The following is a 26,492-nucleotide window of genomic DNA, read 5'->3' on the forward strand; positions in this document are numbered from 1 at the left end:
GGTTTTGCAGGTCTAGTTGTCACCCTTTAAAAAGTTACCACTTCCAGCTTCCCCACTTCCAGCTTCCCCACTTGCAGCTTTCCTTTTTCCCTGCGGGTTAATGTCCTCTGGCTAAAATGCTTTTCCAGGAGACTGACTGGCAGATCTCTCTGAGAGGGGGTTTAAACTGTCAGTTTTATTTGCAGTGAGATTAAGCAGGGCAGCCCATAGTGCCCTCAGTGGAGGATGAAGTAACTTAAAATATTTCGACCTAAGATGCAACCAGTTGGGCTGAAAATATATCTTATGCCTATGCTTGGCCATCAGTTTGCTGCTGAAAAGACAGGTCCATTTCATCCCTGTCCTGGCCTTCCTAGACTCCCCCGTTAACTTGAATTGATTCTGGCCCTTCTTGGAATCCATATTGCTCTGAAAGAAATTGCTAATCATGGAATCATAGAATGGGCTTATGGATGCTAACTCTGAAACAGAGAGCTGTAGAAGTTGCAGGCTGCATAGCTTCTCAGTCTTGCCTGAGAAGGTGGCCTGGGAAATTCATAAGGAGGATTTAAAACAATGCTCAGAGACAGAAAACAGCCTTGCTGGTGCTGTTTGTCTGTCCCTTGTTTTCTTTGCAGGAGAAGGTCAGGGGGTGGTGTGCCCCACTGACCATTGATGGTGATGTAGTAGTTTGCTAACCAATAGGAGTTTCCTTTCTGTACTTTCCACGTATCGGTCTATAAAAAAAGACCTGAAGTAATAAACTAAGAGAAATTCTCCTGATTAACTCCTAGAGAGTCTGTGTCATTTCTTCCCAGCCGTTCCTAATAGAAGGACATGGGCTGGGTCAGGTGAGGACCTTAAAATTGATCTAGTTCCAACCCCTCTGACCCTGGGCAGACACTTTCCACTAAACTAGGTTCTCAGAGCTCCATCCAGCCTAGCCTAGAGCACTTCCAGGGATGGGGCATCCACAACCTCTATAGGCAACCTGTTCCAGTGCCTCATCACCCTCACAGTAAACAACTATTTCCTAAAATCTAATCTAAACCTACTCGGAGTTGGAAACTGTTCCCCCTTGTCCTGTCACTACGTGTCCTTGGAAATAGTTTCTCTCTGTCTTTCTTGTAGACTTCCTTCAGGTGCTGGAAGACCACAGTTAGGTCAGCAGAAAGATATTTGATCTGGTTTAATTTTTGCTGGATTGGTGTTCTGCTGGGTTAGCATGCTGCCTTAGCTGCATGCAGGCTCTAACAAGTGCCTGAGGCTGTGCCAGGTGGTGGAGGAGAACAGGATGCTCCGACTGTTGACAGCGGCAGGTTGTTAGACTGGCTCAGCCATAATGTGTTACTTTCCAGCCTCAAACCATTTTCATTTTCACTGTTCCTCTCATTTTAGATTCTTCTAAGCATTAATCAGCATTTTATTTTATTAACGGTGTTGTCTGAAAATAGTGAGCTCTGATCTTAAAGGGGCATACTGAATATTTTTGTCTCTTTAAAAAAAACCCACAACTGTAAGACAAAGATCTCTGTGGCACAGTTATTCCTTTATGTCTCTGGACAGCTTAAATGCAAAGATGTTTGTGGGTTTAATTATTTGTTTGGTTATTGTTTGGGTTTTTAAAGCCAATTATGGTGGCTATAAATATGTATTTACAGTAAGACAGCTGCATGTTCTGGCTGAGGTAATTTATATGTAGAGAAAAGAATTATTAACCATCAAGATAATTCTTTCCCCTCTGAATAACTGGGGGTTTATTGCTGAATTAATGTGACTACTGTGTATGCTGGTTGGATTTAAAGACATGTGAGATGGAATGATAGGTACAGACTGATTTAACTTTGGGCTTGGCAGTATTCAAAGTCCAGATTGGTAAAATAAGCATGGAAATCCCAAGCCAAGAGGATCTCCCATCCTCATTTTAATCCCATAATTGCAGTGGTGGCAGTCTGCCAAGGGTGGTTCAGTTCTGCTCCTCTAGGCAAGCCTGCAATTCCCAGTTTGATTGTTGGCCAATCTGAAGTAATTTCTTGTTTTCTTCCATTTTAATTTTTATGGAAGTTCAGTAGAGAGAGTTCAAGAAAAACTTAGGGTTTGTGGGCATGTGAATAATCATACCACTTCTTTTTAGAAACAAGACTAAAGTAAATCTTGTTAACCAGATTAGTCAATACTCAAAGCGTGGGCAAGTTGGGGTTATTAATAAAGTGACAGAATTAGGCATTTTGTATGTCTGGTGACAGAAGTGGAACATTTATGATAACAAAAAGCGGTCGACCATAGCAAATAGCGTTCATGTAAATGCTGCTAAGAGGTTTAATTGTTCTGTGCAGCCAGAATGGAGCATCACTTGCTCTTTAACCAGAAACTGTATGTTATAGACACCACTCTTCTCTGTATTTTCCTGTCCTATCTACTGAAAAAGTCCCGTATACCTTATTTGGAGCAATAAATTATTATCTCCTAAACTTGACTACTAGCAACAGGCTAAAATCTTGTTTTAACTTGCTCATAACTGATTTGAATCTTTCTGGATGTGCTTTTAAGCAGATCAGGCCCCCTGTCATGGTACAATGACTGGGCATGCCTGCAGTGAAGCTGGAACTGCACTGCTACCATGAGAAGCAGAAATACAGTTTTTTCACTTAAAGATATTGCTCTGCTGTAAGTCATGGAGTAGGGGAGTGAACTATCAATGGAGTGTAGCTACAGAATCAGTGAAGAAGCTGCATTTCAGGACTGCTTTCAAAACACAGAAGCCTGAGGAAGGAGAATCCTGGTTTAGGTCACCTGTGCAAAGCTCTACAATTACGATTAATATCATGGGAATCTTAATTTGCATAGGAAGCCAATAGGAGCTTGGCTTTTACTGCTTAACTCCTGGGCATTATGCTGTTGGATAAAAAAGGTGCAAGAAGTATCACCTTTAGGCTTGTTAAAAAGATGGACATTAAGAAGCTTGAAAATAAAAATACATCAGGAACTGACTTGCCTTAAGCATCACAGAGATAGATTTTTAATGTCAGAAAAGAGGAATATTCTGTTTAAGCTGGGGTGTGTTCTCATTTTGTCCTTTTTTTCTTGGTCATAAATTCTGAGAATTAGTAAGTGTAGATGTTGTGGAAATGGCATCATTGCACGATTGTGCGATATTAGGCTAATAATGATTATAAGCAAATAAAAAGGCTGAGCTAATGTTGTTTCTTGAAGCTCGTAATGGTTTATCAGCTGTCATTGTTGGAAAGAGTATTTTCTGTATTTTCTCCTAATGTTGCAAAAGTGGCTGTTGAAATCTGAATGTGACATGGTCCGTTTACAATGAAGACAAAAATTCACTATAGTAAGATATAACTGCATTGGTCTCCAAGCACAGAGTGATGAATATATAAAAGTAGGGAAGAAGTAAAATATCTTCCTATTCTGAATATGGAGATGTACTATAAGATACATCTTGCTGACTATGCTACAGTCAGAAAGACTTAAGATATGTTCAGTATTTTCAAGCATGCATTGTAGACTTGCCAAGCCAGCATTAAACACAGTTATGTAGATGGTAGTAACTAGTTTGAAAGTGGGAGGTGGTAGGCATTTTTTCACAAACTGGCCCTTGTTCTTGAGGGCTGCTGCACTATTCTTAATTTTGTCAGCTTGTAGTGCAACTTCTTTGGATATTCTAGTTGTATCACAAAGGCAGTGTTTGTAGTGTTTGAGTGAGGAAACACAAGCATGAAATATTTTATTAGGAAATTTCTTTTCAATTTTGTGCAGCTTGAAAACTCAGCATAATACTTCAGGTGTGCTTCTGGTCATTTTCCTGGACTATTTTCTTCCAAGAAATCAAAACATACTAGTCAGTGTCAAATTGACAAGCAAATTTAAGCAATTTTGAAATTAACTAACTTGTTTGAAAATATAATATTTCATGCATGATTAAAAAAAAAAATAATAATTTGGAATGGCTTTCTGTATTTTTGACCAGCAAAAATTTAGCTGAAATTTTAGTTCAATTTTTTCCAAATTGCTAATTTCATCTTGAATGGAGTATAGGTTTGAATTCCAAGGGAGCATTTGTGGAAATAACACCACATATGCATGGCCCTAGGTACATTTAGCTGTTTTCTGTCAAAAGTGAGCTCATACCTTGAATATTCAACTTAAAATTCCCTGGAGTTTATTTTTGAAGGATCAGTGCATTCATACTTTCATCTGTGTCTGTTTGGAAAATCAAACCTTAAGTGTCTATCTAAGATGCCACCTTATCACTGAAATTTTAAACACCTCAGTAAATATCAGCTGGACAATGGAAGGGAGGATTCATTTTACCAGTGTTCCTGGTGGCTGGTGTCCCACAGTTCAAGTGCCCCCCACACTGCTGTGCAGGGTGGATGCAGAGAACAGCGTCATTTATTCCTCTTGAGTTAGCCAACAGGACAGACCACACAAAAATAGCATCCAAGCTATTATGTCCATCAGGGCTGTCCACCGTGTGCCCATGATTTATTGTCTTTTTCCTTGTGTGGCAAGGAGTTTGACTGCTGTGAATCCTTTCTCAGCACACGGTTAGGAGGTATCTCCGAACTGGGAGTCTGATGGCCCCAGGTGGAGCAGGCCTGCTGCTGCATTACAAACAGCAATGATAGCAAGTAGCACGTACTTCACACAGGTTTTAGTTAGCTAATGCTGTCAGGGCATCTCATTTGAACTTAAAAGTGCCACCAGACTACAGGTTTTTGTTCTAGATGGCATTTTAGGCAAGGGAAAGTCTTCATGATGGAGGAAGGACAGTGAGTGTAGGTGTTAAAGTACTTCTCACTGGTGGAAGAGTTGAAAAGAGCTGGTCTGTGCAAGTGAGATATCCTGCTAGTTTGTTGGTTTGAAAACTTTCACATTGATGTTTCTCATGAGTGTGGTGCTTCCAAAAGGTGACACAGATCTGGTCATAATTTTATAAGTCCTTGTCAGTGTGTAGACTATTAGGATCCTCATATCTATTGAACCCGTGCAATGTTCCCTTTAACCATGATATTTCTCTCTCTCTTTGTTGCTCAGCTTGATTACCAGTGATACTCTTTAGTTTGAAAGTGTGCTGACGTGTGCTTTGGTTACTGTCCTCCCACACAAGGCCCAGCATGCTTGACTTAACCTTTCCATCCACAGCAGCTTCCACTGACCATGAATATGAAGCTGACTATGAGCTTATGAACATAAAATTTCTTTATGCTTTAGCATCTTTATTGTTTGTTCATGTTTGCTGTTTGGATAGTTGACAGCAGTAAGTATTTTACATTGGATTTTGCATTTTCAAAAGGCATAGGCTAAATCCTGGTTCCTGTGGTTACCCTGCATGTGTTTGGGTGGACAGGAGTCTGCAGTGTTAGAAGGGAGGACAAGAAGGGGGAGAGTTTGGGCTGCAATGCCCATTAGCTCTGGAACTGCTGCACAGAGGATATTGGAGTAGGCTCATCACTTAGCCCTTTATTAGTGTGCAGAAACCATTTGCTTCTACAGAGAAGGGCAAAAATGTTTAAGAGTCTTATTTAGAAGGATGCTGCTGTGGAGTCAAGTAGAAGGCATCTTCTGAGCAGCTGATCTGGGGAGGTGCAGAATGCTCTTGTCTTCAGTGGCAGTAGTGGTATTTGCCATTAGGATCAGACTTGTGTGAAAACTTTCTTGTGTAAACAGGAGTGTTACAACTGATAAAAACCAACCAGGATATAAATGAAAAAAAAAGCAGAATGAAAACCTGAACATTTTGGGGGGGTTGTTCATTTTGAAAGTCTCTTCCTAAGGAAAAAAAGGTCCTTCTGTAAGGGTTGTCTTTGGTTCTTGTAATTTGAATATAGAGGAGACAGAAGCTACTGAAATTACAGTGGTGATATTTTAAGGAAGGAAAAATAAAAGCTCTGGGGCCCACTCTAAAGCTGTAGGTTTCAGGGTAAAATTGCATAGCTTCATTGCGACACTAATATTGTGCAAATACTTCATTTAGAGCATAACAACATTACAGAGTTCCAAAAAGCTATGTTTCTTACTTTTCTATTTTAACAGAAGATTAATTCATTCTACTGTTGTTTCCTATTGTGCTTACTCTTTATTATTTTAAAAATAATTACCCTGATTTATGGGATCTCCTTAGTCATTGCATATGTGATTTAATTATTTTATATAAATGAAAGCATGATTCAGTATTACAATGCTTCTGATCACTTCACTGATTGCTCTTGTTTTTTAATGTAAGATAAATAGCTTCTGAAACTAGTAGGCTTATAGAGCGTTTTTTTTGTTCCAAGTCACATGTCATAATGATAGAGCTTTCTTAACATACTTTTGAGTGAAAACTGTAAGTTGGAGACATAAGGTAAAGCTGTTCATGTGAATGAGAGCAGCTTTGGGAAGCACGGGAATGCTCACTTGTAAAGGGCAATTCACAAAGAAACCTAAAAAAAACGAAAAAAAAAGTTGGTTATACTGTAGAAATTATTCCCTATTTTCTCTAACATCTACTGAATGAAAAGTCAGCTATAAAATGAGAATCTGTAGTAATCATCTTTCTACAAGAATTTTGGTTTTTATGAGATGCAACAAATGAGACATATATGAAGTTGAAAAGCATAGGTTGTAGCTGTCGAGATATAGGATGGATGAGAATATTTACCTTATGACTAGACAGGAGTGGATGAATCTTAAAGGTCTTAAGAAGGAAGAACTGGAAAATAGATGAGAGAAGGCTACAGAAGGCCTAGTTTTTTTTTAAATTGTGCAGAAGAGAAGCTGAGAAACTTTAATCTCTGAAGATAATTTAGAGAAAAATGCATGAAAAGCCAGGCTTGTTGAAGGTACCTGGAAGATGCAGAAATTGCACATCAGCCAACAAAGAAACAAACCAAAATAAACAAACCAAAATAATCTCAGACTATTTTATGCTCTGTCTGCTATGGGGTAACAAGTCTTGTGGGTAGCACAGAGCAGCAGATATCCTGGGTTTTCATCCCAGTAAGGGTTTTTTGACAGTGCTGAACAAGACATTTTCATATGTCAGCATTAGAAATTACATATATAAATTTCCTGTAAATCTGATTGGAGAGCACATGGGAAGCTGGTACTTTGTTGAATAGGCATTGGTGGCTTGTTTTCAGATTGAGAGCCTGTCTTGAATGGATTATCCTATACTGCATTTTAGTATTATCACTACTGATGCTGTTGTTGGAAAAGAAGCTCATTGAGCTCTCAGGTGAAATAAAACTTGAAGGAGCTGCAAATATTTTGAAAAACACGTCTAGAAATTTATGTGGTATATTTGGATTAGGTGTGTGGTGCTTTATTTATCTTTTTTATTATTATTTTTTTAAATTTTGTAGAATGCAATTCAGTGTGGACAAGTAAAAGCGGCAAGAATGCTGAAATGTTCAGATAAAGAATGACAATAAGTAGCCAAGTGTCAGGCTGTCCCCAGCAGGACCTGGCTTACAGAATAGTGGATCATAAACTGGATATGCATCAATGATACTTTGCAAAAGGCAGGTATTACATTAGGATGAAAAAACATGACTCCAAATCCTTATAATTAGATAACAGGGCATTGGCTGCAGCGCTGCATCTGGTTTGGGGCAGTAAGTTTCAAGAAACATGTGGATCTGCCTGTGAGGTTCAGGGCAGGAGCAGCAGGAAGGATGAGCTTCCCAAAAGTGGAAAAGTAATTGTTTAAAGCAGAGAGATGTTCTGGAATCTCAAAGGACAGAAAAGGCCTCTCAGCTCTGTGGTTGTGGAGTCCATCATCTGAACCTTGAGAAAGTAGCTAAGGCAGCTGGTGGCTTGACTGAGTGACCTCTTGGGTCTTGTTTTGGGCTCTGGTCACTTGCCTGTGTTGCTTGTGGACTTGGGCTCTCCTCTCTGCGTGGCTCAGGTTGTCCAAGTCTAGTGCTCAGACAGCATGGAGGCTGAGTTAGGGCTGAATGCAAGGTGTCACTTGCCCAGAGGGGGGTCCTGAGTGGGGAGAAAACAGGGCAGAAATGAGACAGCTGGGCTGGGCAGGCTGAGAGCTCTGTGTGTGTGGACTTCACAAAAAACCAGGAGGACAAGACTTGCCTGAAAGGGCCTGAAGAGTTAATGGCAGTTAATTTGACAGCTGAAGGGCTGTAGGTTATTTAAGGCGTGATATGGTTGGAGACCTGGCTGATTTATTATGTGTCCTTTACTTTTATGAGGTTGCAGCACTGTATCATAACTGTGGTTGTGCACGTTCGACTGGCTGCCTCTCCATTGCAGGAGAAGAGTAAGTTACAGATAATGCACTGTAGTCATGGTTAGGAAGTTAGGGAATTTATGTTTGTGCTTCTCAGTCTCTCCAGTGTTGGTCATTGACATCTGCTGAGCAGCCAGGCCATGATAATAGATTCTCAGTTTCTTAATTTGCAAGACAGGGTTTAAAACTTTATTCTTCTCAATTATGTTTGTATTTTTTCCCCCCTTTAAATTCTTGCTATCCTGTCAGATATTGAATCAGGTCAGACTAGATTAGAATGATAATCTTTTGCTTTTCACATCAATTCTAGCCATTTTTGAAAGGTAAATAAAAATACTTGATACTTACTTTTATTAATAATTAAAAATACTTGAAAGGAGAAGGACATTCTTCAATGTATTTGACACACTGGAAAATACAGGAATGGAAAATGTAGCCACCTAACACCTAGCTACAGTAATTATATTTTCAAAATCCCTAATTGCTTGCCTCAAGAGGGAACTGCAGAAGTATCCAGCCAGTGCTTCTTATTAAAAAATTGCAATACTGTTAAAAGAAACAAAAGCCCAAAACCTGAAAGCCCAACCTTCCTCCCTGCAAAGAACCCAAAAATGAAAACACCCATACATTTGGCTCTGGAGCATATTCTGTCAGAGCAGCTGTCTGTAGGCAGTGTTGGCTTAGCCAGGCTTTTCGTGGTTTTGCAAGTTTGAAGAGGCACTCCATAAAAGGAGATAAAAGTAGGGCTACACTTGTGAGAACACATGGGTCACATGCTGATGACCTCAGGATTTCCTACATGGGGGTAAGCATGGAAGAAAGAAATAGTATGCACAAGAAAAGAGAGAGCACGAGGGAGACAAAATCTAAATATTTCTTGCCAGCTGGGCTAAATTATGCATGTTTTCATTGAGGCTTTTTTCCCCAAATCTAATGTCCTTTGTATTGTTCAACACCCCCCCCCCCCCCCATACACACATACTTCTGTGGGGGTAAGCAGTGCAGTGTGTTCATCAGCAAAGAGGAAATTCACTGAAGAAAAATTTTCATCTGATAGCAAGGATATGGGCTTCTGAAGCTGTAAAGCTTTTGTATTTAGCAGAGGAGTAATTCCAAATGTACAGAAGATCAGCTGTTTGATTATACACTTATCTAACACTTGGATATTTCTTGTCTTACTGTATTCTAAGATGATTTTTTAAGGAATTGTGTAATCCTATATTTCTTCCATATCTGACAACACAGGTCTAATATTATGACTTCTTCATATTACTGTTTAATATGCTGAAATAAAGAGGAATAGCTTATTTTTATTGGATTGCATGGAAACAAGACTTGACCATACCCATTGTGAGCAAGGAGCAGGACTTCTAAAACTGTAAATCAATATTTTGAAACATAGGCAAATGTGAAATATGTATGGCATTTTGAAAAGCTTTGTATAATAGTTTCTGTAGAGTCACTTCCCTTTTGTTATTTTCAGCAAGAACATACATTAAAAAAGAAAACCCACACCATAAACCCCAGCTTTTACTGTGACTTTGAAGCACATATACTACCTATTTGTTTTCCTTGTCAGGATTTAGTATTTTTATACCTTTATTACTGTTCTAACCATATTTGCTTCTACAAGCCTCCCTCTAGAGACATATATATATATCTTTAGTAAAGAAGCACACCAGGTTTGATAGAATCCTCTGTGAATACTTGTGTCCCATTCAGAGAGCATGCAGGAGTGTTCTGGTAAAATACTGCTACTTCTACAGTAAATCTATCATTTTTCTACACTGTTAGCCTTCTTACACCTCAAAAAAGGGAATCTTTAAAAATGTCTCTCTGCTTCCTACAGTTTGACATTGCCTGATTAGCCAATGTACTAATTTTGTCTCTTTGTAGCAGAGGTCACTTGTTGGAAAGAGTGGGTTTTGGTTGAATTTCTCAGGGCTGGCTCATTCCTGCATCTCTACTTCCCAACTTCTTCAGGGCTTGAGCTCTGCCTTGATTCTGCATTTCATATCTGCTGTATGGGTGTAGAGCCCATGGAACCCATTTGCCTGTAGAATAATTGCAACACAGTTATGGTATGCAAGATGTCCTATTATTATAAAGGAAAGTCATTTAAGTAGGGAGGAGAGAGAAATTGCAGTGGTCTCTTTAACATTTTTCTTGAGTCATTCTTTTTTGCTTCTGTGCACCCATAGCTTGTTAATGAGTAAATGGTCAGCTAAAACAGAGCTGCACATTTGGCATTAATAACTGTTGCTTCTGATGTGATCTGAAAAGGTCTTGAGCAGTAGGTTTGTTTTTAGTTTCACATACGCATTTAAAAAAAAAACAACCTATAAAATATGCAAAACCAGAAGAATCTTCCCTGACATAAGGTTTAATAAGGTGGATTGACTTGTAAGGTGGGTCAGCTTTGTATTAATTTAATTTAGTATCTTGTGATGAAGCAAACTGAGCCACCCTAAATCACGAAAGCATACAAAGGTATGACTTAGGAAGTACAGTTATCAGAATGATGTGCTGTGCATCGGGGGATTTCCTTTATGTTTTTCCCCCCAAACATTAGGTGGTTATCTAGTTGGATTTCTGTCCTTTGTCCTCCTGTCAATGCCCTCTGAGTGAGCACTCGCTGAGTGCCGGAATTGGCATGAAAATCTCTGAGCCCAGGAGGAGGGTGATTCAGATAAAACAATAGTGTATTCCTCTAAGGGATTTCTGTGATTCTGGATACAAAAACCCCCTCCAATGTATATTGTCTGGCTGTCCTTCAACCTCAGTTAACCAGCAGGTGAGATCCAAGCAATATGAGTACCCCTCTGGACACAGAAAGCAGGGCAGATAAGTTACAGGAGCAGTGTTTCTTCTTCTTTGCATGTTGTTGTGCAAGAAGGATGTCTGGAGAGATGTCTTCAGCATGGTTATGTGGAGTGCTGAATTCTGGGGTTTGTGAAAAGGCTGATTTCCTTTGGACCCTCCTGTTCTGCCTTGGTTAATCTGGCAGCCCTGAAACTGCCAGGTCAGCCATGCAGTGACAAGGAGAGGGAGTGGCAAAGAGAAAGAGTACTGCCTGCTCTGCCAAGTGATGTAGATTTCAGTAACAACTTTTGGCTTTTGCATGAAAGTATTTAGAGAGTCAATGTTCAAGTAAGGGGATACTATAGAATATCCTGAGTTTGGAAGTGACCAACATAAAATAAACAGAAAACTTAAAATGATTTTTTGGTAAAAAAATCCAAGGTTGCATACTTGGTACAAAATTGTTTTTCAGCATTGCTTGATAAATCTTTGTAGTATAGCTCATGGTAACGTTTATGATTTTACTTTTTTCCTTTATAGCTGGTTAAAGTGCCTAATTCCCCAATACATTCCCCTTAAAAAAAACCACCTCTCTTGTGTATGTTGGTTTTTCTTGTAACAGATAACAGTTGCAGCTTTATCTGAACGTACCCTTTGTCATTCTTCCTGATGCTGACCATGATGTACCTGAATTCTTCATGCATGTTTTCTCTGCACTGTTCTACATAAGACTCAGGGTGCTAAATACATTTTAAGTGTTGATGAAACTTAATGGGAAATTAACTATAGTGTTTCTAGGGTGATGGAATTACAACTGCTATATTTGAAATTGTTCTTTGCGTCTGTTTACAAGGCTGTGTTTTCAGTTGCTTGTGGCTGTACCAGACTTCTGCTATTTGGGGTAAAATTTCCATCCCCAAGAGAGGAGCTGAGTAAGGATTGGCATATCTCAAATAATTCAGTAATTGCTAATTACTTCCACTTTGTGTGAACAGTGCCAGTCTTTCGTAAGAGTTCGTAAGTACTCTGGACTGGATGTTCTGGATGTGCTTGGCAAATCAATTTTTTGGATGTGTATTAGTTCAGTACCAGCCCTGAGCTGCTACTACTTTTGTTCCAGATTCCAGTAGAAACTTCCTCTCCTATTAGAGATTTGGTTCTCTCAAAAGTGAGAGGTGGCACTATACAGTCTTTCTGTGGATTTCAGTGTAGACTAAGGGCCAGGACACCTGCCTCTCATTATCAGCTGTTCTTCCAAGGGTCTGCCTCTCCAGAGTGTTCAACTATGCTGTCATTCCATGTGCTGTGCAGCACCTGCTGAGCACCTGTGCCTTCTTTAAAATGTTCATAATTATCAGTGTAGGTGACTGAATCTGCTCAGATATAGCCTCTGCTTTTGAATTTGCTTCTCTGGCCTTCTGCTAGCCTTGTTCAAAGAAGTTCCTTCGATACAGACCCCATTTTGGTCCAGGGTTCCATCCATATCTTCTGCTTTCTGTCTCATCAGGGACTTGTGTTACCTGTGTTACATCCAAATTTCTCTAGAACCTTAGTGGAACACAGCAGAAGCCTCCAAATGGTGGGAGCACTTCAGCAACAGAACAAGGGAGCAGATGAGATGATACCGGTTTCAATCATAATTTAAACTCGGCAAAGGGGAAGCACTCCTTTTTTCTCAAGTTATTTTTTGTAAAGAAGACTATATTAAACCTAAGATTACATCTGATTGGAAACTTTCTATGTAAAGAACTGGTACTTTTCACTCAGCAAATTTACTGTACTCAGTGTATTTTCAAGAGTGCAGATCTTTATACCCTCAGTTTTCAGACAACTTCTCCAATTAAAGTCACGTGAAGTGAAATCACTGATATAAGTGGGAAAGAAATCAAGATATCTATGATAAAAAAAAAGAGAATTGGATAAATTGCTTATCTTTTTACATTTTTTTTTTCTTTTCTCTTTTAGAAAAAGTACAGAAAAGGATCTGTGGATGTTTCAAGGATTAAATGTGTAGAAGTTGTAAAAAGTGATGGTATTATTCCATGTCAGAATAAATATCCTTTTCAGGTATGTTTTTTAATAGAAAATACATAAATTACAGTGCTCTTTTCAAAAACACTAGATCATTTGGACATAGCTGCCCTTAAACTTACTGTCAATTCCAAGTAATGAGCCTATTCTCTGTCTCTTTTGGGCTGGTGGGAGGTAGTTCAGGATTAATGGTTGAAACACATCCCCTGCAAGTTCTTCTGCCCTTGCAGTCCCTTCCCTTGGGAGTTGGGCTATGTACACTTTTTCTTTTCCTCTCTCTCTCAGCTTGAATTTTGACTGGAAACTGCCCTGCCCTGGTCTTCTGCTGGAACAAATGAGCTGACAGCCCAATTTCTCTGTATTCATTCTTTCACATTAAATTAAATCTAATTACCATGAAATTATATAGGAATAAGAAAATTTGCTTGCTTTTTTTTTTTTTTTTTTTTTTTTCTTTTTCACTGTGAATTGAATGGAAATGAACACAGAAAACAAACTTAGAGAGGAAAAATAAAATGTGGGGGGTTGAATGCTGTGCCTCCTTACTATAGAGGGAATGGAGTGAAGAGGAATTCCACTGCTGGAGAGGGGCAGCAGTGACTGATCCATTTTTCCCAGAGCAAGACTTGCTTTCTGCCAGTACAAGCAGTGGAGAAATAAAAAATAAAAATCACTCCAGAGCAGTACTGAATCAGATGGGAGAATGTCTTATTACAAAGTAGCTTTCATTCATTAAATTGAACTGTTTTTAGAAAAAACACAGTGAAGAATGAACAAAGCGAAATGTGAAGCAAGCATTTTAAGGAATGCTGAAAAGATAATATACCATTACAAAATTCTTCCAAATTCTCCTGAAAACATCATATCTGAATAATAAACCTTAATAACTTTTCCCAGTTTCTGCATTTTGTGCCTGAATACACTAATTTTGCCAAATGTAACAGTCATTTGTCTTGTTCTATTTCTTCTGTTTCTTTAGGACGAAATGAATTTACATTATGAGGTGGATGTATTTTGATTATTTCTTTTCTCCCCTCCAGGTTGTATATGATGCTAATACGCTTTATATTTTTGCACCAAGTCCACAAAGCCGGGATCAGTGGGTGAGGAACCTGAAAGAAGGTAATGGCAATTGCTGGTACTTAAACTCTAACATAGGCAGATACCTGTGCTTGAGCTGTCTGCAGGGATTGGAGTTAACTTGGTGCTGTGTTTTGGATTTGTGGCCAAAGCAGTGTTAAAAACATGCTAGCTTTGTAGTTGCTGCAGAGCAGGGCTTGCACAGCATGGAGGATTTGCCTTTTTCCTTCTCTGCCCCCACAGTAGGTTGGAGGTGGACAAGAGGTCGGGAGGTGACACAGCCAGGACAGCAGGGATCCAAAGGGATATTCCAAGCCATTTAAAGTTGTGCTCAGCAATAAAAACTGGGGTAGAGGAAGGCAGGGATTAGGGGCTTTTTCCTTCCCTATTGGCCACTGCACAGGGGCTGGCTGGGCATCGGTCTGCCTGTGGGAGATGGTGAGTGATTTACTTTACTTCTGGGTTCTTCTTTTCTCTCTTTTGGTTATTAAAGTCTTTATCTCAAGCCATAAGTTTTCATCTCTTGTTCTTTCTATTCCTTCCTTCCCTCATTCCACTGGGTTGTGGGAGTGGGTGAGTGCCTGCATGGGTGCTTAGCTGCTGGCTAGCATCAACCCATGGCAAATTACAAAAATAAAATGGTAGAGTTTCTGATGCTTATATCCACCAATTTTAATGCGTTATTGGGCCAGCTCATCGCTTGTATACACAGGGTGTGGCAATAGGTACTGAAAGCCTCAAATACTGACTGATTTTGTGAAGTGCAGCTGCAATCAGAATTTGACTCTGCTTTTGCACCATAAGTTAAAAAGTTTATCCTACCTAGCGGATGGCGTCACTGAAAAGTTTTGTTCGCATGTAGCTAGACAACATTGTGGGCCTTAAGCTGATGTAAAGTGATAGGAGGTATCTCTGCTGAGATGTGATCAGATAGTTGCTTTCACAGCGAGAAAAGGGCTTCTTTTTATTAGCCTCTTAATGCCCTCTCTCACCATCAGATGCTGGCATTAATTACAGGTGGTCTATAAAGTAATAAGAAATGATTTCTGGGCTGGGGGTCAGAGGGCCAGGAGTGATCTCTGAAATACAGCAAGCCCATAGCATGGGGTATGGAGCCTTCCAGGCCAAAATGATGAATTGTGCCACAGAATAGAGATAAATACCAGTTGTCTTTCCCTCCAGAACACTGTTTGTAGATGAATTTGAGTCACTTGCAACAGTACCAAAGGAGGAGGCAGAGCTCCAAAGCCTAAACAGCTACCTGCCTGATTCCAGGGGTGCAGAGTCTCCTTTCATTGATGTACCAAGCCCATGCTAGGATGGTTGGTGTAGGGGAGGAGTATGGCACACCCTTCTGGAATAAAGTTATTACACTCAATATATCCATTATGATTGTTGTATCACCTCCATGTGAACTTGCAAGAAGAGAAGCTGTGCTAATGGAAGGGCAAGCAAAGATTATGCCTCATGTCAAAGATACTGTAATATGTATTAAAAATTACCCTCTTGCAGATTTTTTTTTTGTATCTTTCAATATATGCTCTTTTTCTTCTTGTAGAAATAAAAAATAACAGCAATATAATGGTAAAATATCATCCTAAATTCTGGACAGAGGGAATTTATCAATGCTGCAGACAGACAGAAAAATTAGCACCTGGCTGTGAAAAATATAGTCTTTTTGAAAACAGTAAGTACATATGTTCTCTTAAGTTCTTCTGACATATTTTTCTGCTTTTTTATATGATTCTGTCATCACACCTGAATGCCCTGGGTATGAGGCAAATTTATAGAGCAGAGTCAATCATTGATATTGTGCCTAAAGTAAGTCAAAATTCATTACCAAGTATTCTGTAAAAAATAGAAAAGCCAGCAAAATATCCTCGCCAAAAAAATGTTTAGAGAAATCTGAAAGGAATTATTTGAGTTGCTGAATTTTATTTTTTTTTCCTTCCATTTGAAACTTATTTGACCAAGTGTTTACCTCAGACTGAGGATAAAACCTAATGGTTAAAAAGACTGAGCTGCAAATCTTACCAGCTCTTCAGTTATTTATTAAAACCTCTGCGTATCCATGTGAAAGAATAATAACTGCATTGCATTCAGTGTTACTACACCAAGCTAAAAATGATACAGGAAGGTTTAATGTGTGTACAGACACTGGCCTGAATTTCCTCAGAGGTTTGTAAACATCCCTGTGCTGAACCTGGATAAGCTGTGACTTCTGTAGGCAGCATCTTCCAGCATCCAGATTGCAGGTACTGCTGTGGTGCTGCAATATTGTCCAGCAAGGGATCTAGTAGTAATTATTCAGTCCTCCATTTAAGGAAAATTCTGTAGTAGGGAAAGAAATTGAGCCATTGCTTATCTCCCAGTTAAATCTGTGTCAACCAGTGATTTCTTATGTCTGCACATGCAATCAGGGGGACCTGACCTGGGGATTTAGTTGCATTAGAAGACTTGCAGAATAAACAGGGGCTTGTGGCTGATCTGAATCAGCAAAATGAAAAGCATGACCTATAGCTCAATCTTTTAAATGTGTGAAAAAAAAGCAGGAGAAAAATTGCAGGAGAAAATTAATTTTGGTTCTGAGAGATGTAATAAGAAAATACATGCAGCTGTTATGCATTATTTAGAAAAGCAAGGGTCAGGGGCTTATTTTCTTAAAAAAGGCAGATGTTAATACTAACAGACTTTTAGACCATCATGATGACAAGAGCACTGCTTCATTTTCTTACACCTTTCTTATCTCTATCCCTTTTTTATTTCTCATAAAATTCTGCATCTGAGGGCTGGTTCAGAGCTCTCTGTGGCATGCTCTGGTGTGGCATAGATGTTGCCAAATCTGTGATCAATGTAGCCTGCCAGCTGATTTAGGATGTTTTTGCAAGAATATTTAATATTTTTTCCTATAACTTAATTGGAGTTGCCTTTGCTTTCTGAATTTCTAAGCCATACTGAAGGCTTGTTAAGATATTCAAGCCTAATCTGAAATTTAAACCCTTTATTTTGTTTTAAAATTTATAGCTAAATGAATAGGCATAAATCCTCTCCTGTGCTTTGTTTCTAGATGTAATGAGATTGTCTTCTTCGATGCCAGAAAAAAGTGCGGTAGGTAGAATCTTTAAAATATTGAATAGATAATTACTGCTTTTTGAAAAAGTGCTTTCATTTCCCAAAATACTTTCTGTATCCTGGAGCAAAGGTCTATTCCTGCATGCATCACTGGGCATCATGCTCTATCTCAGGGTAAAAAAAATCCCACTGAAATTTAGCTGCCTCTATTGGCTGTATCTGTACTGCTGGTGGAAGATGCGGGCAAAAAGCAAATGCCAGCTTTGCTCTTCACTGGCAGCTGCAGGGCTGCAGCACAGACCAGACCCATGGATGGCACCTGTGTGGTGGGCTGCCACAGACCCCAGCTGCCCCTTAGGCCGCCACTAGCCCAGGACTAGCCCAGCTTTTGCCTCCAGGATGCACTGGTGTTGAGGGTAAGGGTGAACGGGGTGGAAAGATGGAGCAGCGTGGGATGATAATTTAATAATGTTGTGTTGTTTTCAGCGAAGGCCTCCACCACCTGTTCCTCCAGTTGAAGAAAATGGGAATGAAGAGGAGGAGATAGTGGTAGCAATGTATGACTTTGAACCTACAGAACACCATGATTTAAGATTAGAGAAAGGTGAAGAATATACAGTGATTGAGAAGAACGACATTCATTGGTGGAAGGCGAGAGACAAATATGGGTAAAAATGGGTTCCTTATTTTTTGTTATAATGTTCGTAACTCTATTTCAATTTTCTATTTTCGTAGAAGCTTATGTTGCCTATGTGTCAACACAACTACATTAGGCCCAGGCACTGAAATTTCATCCATATATTCTCATGCAGAAACCAATTTTTAAGAGTTTTGTACTTGATAGATTGTAGGACCCAAGTGCAAAGACAGTTGCAGAACTGGAAGTCTTTCCAATTATGTTTACTTTCCAATTTCATAGTTCCCCAGTTAAAGCACCAGCCATCCTTTAAAACCTCACTAGACCGGTAAAGCATTCCTACATCCCTGGGGAACATCTCATTAGGGAGCAATATGGTTAACATTTAGCTCAGCAGGCTCCAACTTCCAGACTTGAATAATCATAATTTTATTTAATAGCTGGATCATTAGGGATGATCTTTGAGTTGAGAGAGAATTGCAATGAGATGATGTAATGACTACAACTTCACGTTCCCTGTATTAGAATTCTCCCTGCAGTTTCAAAGACGCAAGTTTTCATATTTCAATATTTATCAGGTTCCTGTTGCCATATGTTATGAGTAATTGTGAATTATCAGGCTGTGTCAGGCTCCACACGTATTTCCCGTGTCTGACTGGGACTTCTGAGTGCTGAAGAGTGTCAGAGCAGGAGAGGGTTTTTTACTCTCCTTCACCCCTTCTGCAGGTTTTCTTGGGCACTTCTGCTGCCCATGACACTTTTGCAGGGGTGCTGAAAGTTAATGTGGAAATGCTGATGCGGAAAAGTAGTTTCTGAATAATCAGTAGCAGAGTGGGTGGGTCAGTAATTAATGAATTACTTTGAGAGACCTCTGGTAATTAGCAGAATGAAACAACTGTCCTCTAGGCACGCAATTTTACATGTTTTCTATGATATATTCTGTATTTTCTTAGAAAACAAGGATACATTCCAAGCAACTATGTAATAGGAAAGAAGTCCAACAACCTTGATCAATATGAGTAAGTGAATGCTTGAATTAAAATTTGGAATATCATAAAATGAAACCTATGCTTAAAGAATGACAATGTATTTTTAGCATTTTAAAAGCAACTGTTCACATATGGTAGCACCTAGAAGTTAAACTTGAACAACTGAATAGGCATATATTTTTTCAGGTTCTCCTTATTGGTTATGTTGGGATCTTTAATGTAGGGTCAAGTCAGCAAGACAGCCATCAGGCATGTAGTATTTAGGCTATCATGGTTAAAGCAAAAAATACCCTCTTAATTCTCTGATAGACAAAGGGAAACTTCAAAGGAAATGTACCCATTTTAAATGTGCTAAATGTTTTAATAGTAAAGTGACATGTCCATCCAAAGTTTGTAGCAGTGAACAGTAGAGGAGAAAACAGTGCAAATAAACATAAAAGATTGGGTATTTTGGAAGCTCTATTTTTCAAGAAAATATGTAATTTGATGCATTTCAGGCTTCAGTGTATGCATGTAACTTAACGGCTATAAATGTCTGGCTTTTTTTTTTTGCTTTTTTTTTTTAATGCTTTTTCCAGTTGATGTTTAATTAGGGAGTACTTATTTAAGAACATCAGGGTAAAATTTAACACAATAGTCTCCACTGTTCTTGATACTCAAACATCATTATAGGATAAACTGTTGTGCCTGAGAACTTAGGACATACTTCATGACTTTTAGATAAAATGAAGCTGTAAGAAAATAATAAATAAAACCAATTTTCAAAGCTACATTCGTAACTCCAAAATTTTACTCTCAGCTACATATGGCTTTTACATGCCGTGTTATGACAGAAGGCAGAATTTCATCTAGGATTTTGCCCTTAGCTTGACTAGAGGGAATTCTTTGTTGCTTTCTCATCTTAGAAACTTGCTAAGAGCTCTGCTTAGCTCTGGGCTGGGCTCCAGGGCTAGCAGAAAGGGAAGGAAGGAACTGGACTGCCTTATCTGGTCCAGCCACTTGGTGCTTTTACCACCTTGGGGCCAAAATTTTGAATCTCTGTGCAGTCCAGGGAGCATTACTCCAGGTCATGTACCAACTACAAGAAACCACTATCTCCAGAACAGACAGAATCTGATTAAAGGCTGCTGTGCCACTTCCCTGATTGGTTACTGAAATAACAGCATAGCTCAAAACAACTGCACCACACCATTTGCAAACTGCCTGGTTTTCCTTTTCTTATTCTCTGTGACTGGCTGACATGCCCATCCTTCTGTAGCTGCTTTAACCTGCCGATGCAGCACAGAGCTTAGAGATGTGTAGGAATGACAATTCATAGTTTCAGCCTCCCCTTTTCGAGGTGGGTCCTCCCTTGGAGCCCAGAAGTATGGAGATACTGAATAACAGAGCAGGCTGACAGCCAGCTGCATGGGTGGTTTGACCAGTGTGCAGGCAGCTGCTTCCCCAGGGCTGCCAGCCTTCCCCTTGGGCTGCTCTGCGCAGCAACTACTGCCATCAGCCTGGACGTGTTTGACAAGTGTTTTTTCAAAAACTTACATCAGTTCCCTGAGTTTTATGGGCTTTTGTGGGATCTTCCTGGATTTGTTTCAGGGCTTTTTTATGGGATAACCACACAGTGTAGTAGAGACTGGTTTTTGCACGTTATCAAAGATTCAATTTTTGATCTTTACTACCATGCAATTATTTAATCTCTAGCTTCATAATATTTTGCTTAAAGCATTTTAGGTAAATCATGCACCTTGGGGTAGTTTTATTTACTGATGTTGTGTTGCAGGTGGTACAGCCGAAACCTGAACAGAAGCAAGGCAGAGCAGCTCCTCAGAAACGAGGTGAGCACATCAGCCTTGCAGTATCAACTGTGAAATTCACTTTAAATAGCTGCAGGAGTTAAAGCAAAGGCTTATTTTGGCAAATGCATATCCTGGAACCAAGTGAAAGAATCATGCAGCTTAAAACCAGTAGCACAAAACTGATAATGTGCTTGTGTTTTAGGATAAAGAAGGTGGTTTTGTGGTGAGAGACTCCAGTCAGCCTGGGCTGTATACTGTTTCTCTTTATACAAAATTTGGAGGGTGAGTTTCTATGGCTTCTCTGCACAGCTTGTCTTGTCTGAATCTGTTTGTATCTGTATCCAAAATCATTGGCTGGGGGAAAGCCTGGAGAATAGTAAAAAAAAGAAGCAAGGGCTGCTATAATAGAAAAGATGGGTGACTAAAACAAACTTGTCAACTTCATGGTTAGGTCCATTTGGTTTAATCCAGTGTAGACTTTAACCCCCACCCGAAGGAGGAGGTTTTGCTCTCCCACCCCATTTGGTCTCTTTTCTCCTGAATTTATGTCTGCATGTGTGAGCTGGACTGGGGAGCTCACTGGGCTGAAAATTAACCTTTTCTGGGTTAATCTTCCACTTGGTTTGAGTAGTGAGATAAAGGCAGGTTGCTAGTGCTTAGGATGTTTGATATTCAAGCTGCTCCCAAAGTGTGTGGTACTAGGCACCTGTGCTGGCCTTTCAGTTTACTATTCTTTGTCAATCTGCTCCTCTCAAAAAATTCACAACAAATGACATGATGTTATTGCTAATGGTTATTGTTGTTATTATTTTCCCAGGGAAGGTTCATCAGGAATAAGACACTACCATATAAAAGAAACAGTGACGTCACCAAAACAGTACTACCTCGCAGAAAAACATCTCTTTAACTCCATTCCAGAAATAATTGAATATCACAGCCATAATGCAGCAGGTAGATGGATTGGATTTTTATATCACTTGAAAAGGAGTTTGAGACACTTTGATGTTTTAATGAAATTTTGGGGGGTTTTGTTGATCCCTTCCTTTCAGGGATGCCATGAAACACTGCAGTTTCACATTATTTCAATTTAGAAAATAATATATATATAAAATGTATAAGATGTTACTGTCTCCAGAGTAAAAGAACAGATGTATCAAGTCAGGAAAAATTTTTCACTTAGCTTCACACAGTGCTTCTCTCAGCTGTCTGTAACCCAAAGCACATGGATAGGAATGGTGCTTTCCCATACTCTCCAAGCCATAGCTTTTTACCTGCTGGTCACTGCCACTTGAAATGATCTAACCTTCCCATACAGCAAACAGCTGAGGAAAACAGTAATGTGTTGTTTAGAAAATCCCTTCTCCAGTTCAGATCTATAGGTGATGGCTGCTGCTGGTCTCTGCCCACTGTATGATGGAATGGGGAGAGTATAGCAATTGGGTTCAAGGCACAGATACTAATGCTTCTTTTTTCCAGTTGTGGTCTGTGCATAAATCTCACTCATGAGCTGTAGTTTCCAGATCTTTACATCAAACTCAGACGGCCCAGCATTTTCTGGTGACATTGTGGAAAATACACCCCAAAAACATACTCCCACTTCTCATTTATTGTAACTGATTTTTCTACTTGTTCTTAACTGGAGTCTGCAGTGAGCGAGAGGCTGGGTTGCTGCCTGGTGCTGTTTCAGAAATAAGCTGTGTCTCTTGAATTATCATTGAACCTCAGGTCTCGTTACCAGGCTGCGTTACCCAGTGACCCCAAAGAAGACGACAGCACCAACAACAGCAGGATTCAGCTATGGTGATTTCCTGTTATGTTCATCTACACATATTCTAATGATTTTATATGATTTTATACATGCTAAGATGCTACAAAGCTTTCTAAAAGTTTTGAAAAGATCTGATTCTGTGCTGTGACTGGCTATATGAACTTATGCTGGTCCAAGCTGTACTTTCAAGACTCTTGCACAGTTTCAGCATGCAGAGGGACCACGGCTGGTGGTGTGCCAGGGTGTGGTGTGTGGAGCCAGGGACAGTATTGAGGAGAGGCAGAATGTGCCACTGGTGCTCCAGGGGAATTCGGTGTTTTCTTCCATGCTTTCTGACATGGATATCTTGAGCTGTGCCTTACTAGAGAGCTGTGCCTTTGGTTGCTTCATTAGTCTCCAGAGTTCTGACTCAAACATGACCCTTTGATCTAAGCTGAGGGTTTACTTTTTTAAAATATAAATTTGGAATAGCCATTTTTCAAGCATGGCATACCAGGTGATGTGAGCAACTTTTATGCATCAGCACAACTTTCTGTGGTGGCTTTTTGTTGAAATCAAATCTGATAGTATCAGTATGTAATTACTGGCCTCAGGAAAGTATGAATTTTGACTTCTGTGTTAGTCAGGAGTTGTTTAAAGGTCACATCTACCTAAAAGTTTGTTTTGTGGTGTATAGAAGTGTTCAGTTTTCAAGTTAATTTTGAGACATTTTCTGCCTAAATTCCTTAGTTTGCTACTAGTCCAGTTTCCCTTTCCTCTTTCTTATCCTCTACCAGCTCAGTAGGTTCCTTAACTGTTGGTTAATTTGTTTTGTTTTATAGAGAAATGGGAAATCAATCCCTCAGAACTGACATTCATGAGGGAGCTGGGGAGTGGTCTGTTTGGCGTGGTGCGCCTTGGGAAGTGGAGGGCGCAGTACAAAGTGGCCATCAAGGCAATTCGGGAAGGAGCCATGTATGAAGAGGACTTCATTGAAGAAGCTAAAGTAATGATGTGAGTTGTGTGCTTGGCACTTTGATTTCCAGTCCTAGGCCTCTGATGCTGTGTAGTGATTATAAATAAATGCAGGAGGAGGTGGTATTTCTGCAGTTTTGTGTGCTGGAGGACTAGCACTGGGTGGAGGAAGTAATAATGATATGATCTCAATCTTTTCAGGAAGCTAACACATCCTAAACTAGTTCAGCTGTATGGTGTGTGCACACAACAGAGGCCCATTTACATCGTGACAGAGTTCATGGAGCACGGCTGCCTTCTCAATTACCTGAGACAAAAACGGGGAGTTTTGAGTAAAGACACTCTGCTTACTATGTGCCAAGATGTATGTGAGGGAATGGAGTACCTGGAGAGAAACAGCTTTATCCACAGAGACCTGGTAACATCCTGTTAGGCACTACACTCCTCTTTGAAATTTTTATTTTTGAATGTAGCTATCCTTTTTGAAATGGCCTCTTTGTTTACAACTGCTTCTGTTCTTGAAGAAAAATGGGTGGATGAAGTTGGCTCTTTATGGTCTAATCAAATCTCTAAAACCTCTCTGTACAGAAAATCATGACAGGTTTTTCTCTCCCAAGAAAATGGAATAAAATCTCACTGAAAGTTTTATAAATAGTAGCAATTTGTGTTGATACAATAGCCTATCTTCATTCTGCTTTGGTGCCATTTTCACCACATAATTCCTTGAGACGATAATTTTTTTCTTTTGATCTTTTACACGATAGTGTAGTTGTGAAAACGGTGCTGTCAAGAGGAGATGCACATGTACTATTTATAATGAGAATACACCATTGAACTTGGTAAATGGGTTAACTTGCTAAGTAATGAATACAAAGACCTGATAAGATTGCTGTAATTTGTCTGCAAGAGACTCCCAAGTTTTTCATCCAGCTTTGACCATTCCCCTTGCAGGCTGCCAGGAACTGCTTGGTGAGCGACTCAGGAGTGGTCAAAGTTTCGGATTTTGGAATGACAAGGTATGTGTGAGTGTGCAAAGGTATTTATGGAGATTTGGAAAAATTCACCTAACCCTTGTACTTTGCTCAAAGGCATCACAGACCAACCGAAATTGCATATAAAAATGATCTTTTTTGACTTCTCTAGGAAACAGCCTTTGATGGGGTTTGTTTTGCCTTTTTCTTTTCTTTTCTAGTGCCTTTAATGCTTGCCTGTTCTGTTTCTTTACTCATTTAAAAAAAGACAGAGCTTATGTTTCAGAGAGCAGAGCTGCTGCAGAGATAATAGTTAATGTGTATTTTGGTACATAGATGTTAGAAAGAGGCTCTTCATTGAGTCTGGGATTCTCTTGGGGTAGATGGTTCAGAGTTGTGCAGTCTGAAGGCCTGGGAGTTGCTGAGATCTGGAGGGGAGTTAATTTCCTGCCCTTGTTAGCACCTGCGTGGGTGATGTGTTGGTGAGGCAGTGGTGGGAGCAGCTCTTCCAAGAAAGTTGTCAAAGCACTGTGGTTTGACTTTTGCCACATCTTTGTTTTGCTAAGCTTCTATGTCCCCTGACAGCTGAACTCAGACTGGCTGGTAAAAAACAGAACATGAATTTGCTGGTTTTCCCTCATTTTCTCTCATAATAGTGACGTTTAACTTGCAGGTGGCCTAAACCTGTGTTGTATAGCTAATAAATCACAAGAAAGGACTCTAGGGTAATATGAAAAATGAACAGAGTCGTAGCTGAAGCTGTAGTACTGCCTGTTTTTATTGTGTGATACTAATGCCTGTGGCCATTAGGTGGCAATATGAGCTTCTAATATTCCAGTCAGAATCTAAAATAAAATTTGCAGGTTTGGAGGCTGACAGAAGGATATTATGTCTGTATTTTTGTGTGTGTGTGTGGTTGTTTTTTTGTTGTTTCTTTGTTTTTGTTTGTTTGTTTTTTTAGGTATGTCCTTGATGACCAATACACAAGTTCTTCAGGGGCTAAGTTTCCTGTGAAATGGTGCCCCCCAGAAGTCTTTAATTACAGCCGATTCAGCAGCAAGTCAGACGTCTGGTCGTTCGGTAAGATACTCATCATGGAAAGAAAGTGTATTTTTCATATTTTATCAATAGCAGTTAAGCTTCAGTTATTGGGAAGGATTCAGACATCTGAGAAGAAGCTCAGAGAAGCCATCTGTCATGGTTACATTAGTGATAAAGTTCCACATTTAGTTCTGTTATTCATTAAAACCCATGCTACTAAAATAAAATGTTTTCAGTGATGACATGTGCAAAAAGTCTAGAATATGGATCTCAGACTGTTTATCTATCAGAAAGCTTGAGTCCAGGGCTCAAAATAAACACATGTTTAAGAAGTTAATTTTTTTCTTTTCTTTTTTTTTTTTTTTTCCCAGGTGTTTTAATGTGGGAAGTATATACAGAAGGAAAAATGCCCTTTGAAAAAAGCTCCAACTATGAAGTGGTAACAATGGTTAGCCAAGGACATCGCTTGTATCGGCCCAAACTGGCCTGTAAGCAGATGTATGAAATGATGATGATGTGCTGGCAGGAGGTATATATCTATGCATATATTTTAATTATTTTTTCTTTGAATTGAAATAAAGGTTGATCTAGAAACAGCAGTTATCTTCTCTAGAGCAACATTTTGAGTGCATCCAGATCTTTCAGCTATTCATGTGCCTGTTCTTAAGACAATGATCTCCTCCTAGTTTGCAGCTGAACTAGAGCTGTGATAAAATAAAACATTGAAGAAATTTCTGTGAAATAAATGAACTGTCAGATTAAGTATGTGAAGGCATTTAGTAACATAATTAAATCATTCCTCATTTCAGAGGTCAGAAAATAAATTTTGATTTTAAAAGAGGCATCAGAGAATGACACCCAAAATTCTTAGGAGCATGAATAACTTGCATAAAGAAAGATTGGAACAGTTCATTGGGGACTGGTGGGAATGGGGAAGAGAAATAAAAAAACCTGTAAAACTATGCAAAATAATTAATTATATGAAAAGTGTATTCCAGCAACACCTATTTATGCCTTTTTCAAAGCATAAAGTAAAGGTGTTGCTTACAGAAATTAAGTGATACATCCCAAGATCCAGACAAGGAAATATTTTTTTATTTCATACCTAATGAAATGCTGAATTCCTCGCCAAA

At 39.3% G+C, this 26,492-nt stretch overlaps 1 protein-coding gene across 2 annotated transcripts in view; it reads left to right on the forward strand.

The window, feature by feature from the left end:
• TEC (tec protein tyrosine kinase) overlaps nucleotides 1-26,492 on the forward strand; it is a 45,707-nt gene that overhangs the window by 18,023 nt on the left and 1,192 nt on the right. For both annotated transcript variants that reach the window (XM_058838930.1, XM_058838929.1), the window contains 15 exons: nucleotides 12,992-13,093; nucleotides 14,098-14,179; nucleotides 15,696-15,824; nucleotides 17,205-17,245; nucleotides 17,696-17,877; nucleotides 18,800-18,865; nucleotides 20,610-20,664; nucleotides 20,828-20,907; nucleotides 21,443-21,576; nucleotides 22,351-22,425; nucleotides 23,215-23,386; nucleotides 23,549-23,765; nucleotides 24,299-24,363; nucleotides 25,280-25,398; nucleotides 25,731-25,888. In XM_058838930.1, coding sequence (XP_058694913.1) covers nucleotides 12,992-13,093; nucleotides 14,098-14,179; nucleotides 15,696-15,824; nucleotides 17,205-17,245; nucleotides 17,696-17,877; nucleotides 18,800-18,865; nucleotides 20,610-20,664; nucleotides 20,828-20,907; nucleotides 21,443-21,576; nucleotides 22,351-22,425; nucleotides 23,215-23,386; nucleotides 23,549-23,765; nucleotides 24,299-24,363; nucleotides 25,280-25,398; nucleotides 25,731-25,888 — 1,677 coding nt within the window. The remainder of the gene's footprint in view (nucleotides 1-12,991; nucleotides 13,094-14,097; nucleotides 14,180-15,695; nucleotides 15,825-17,204; nucleotides 17,246-17,695; nucleotides 17,878-18,799; nucleotides 18,866-20,609; nucleotides 20,665-20,827; nucleotides 20,908-21,442; nucleotides 21,577-22,350; nucleotides 22,426-23,214; nucleotides 23,387-23,548; nucleotides 23,766-24,298; nucleotides 24,364-25,279; nucleotides 25,399-25,730; nucleotides 25,889-26,492) is intronic.

Source organism: Poecile atricapillus, chromosome 4 (assembly GCF_030490865.1).
Source record: "Poecile atricapillus isolate bPoeAtr1 chromosome 4, bPoeAtr1.hap1, whole genome shotgun sequence".
In the NCBI taxonomy this organism is placed as follows: Eukaryota; Metazoa; Chordata; class Aves; order Passeriformes; family Paridae; genus Poecile; species Poecile atricapillus.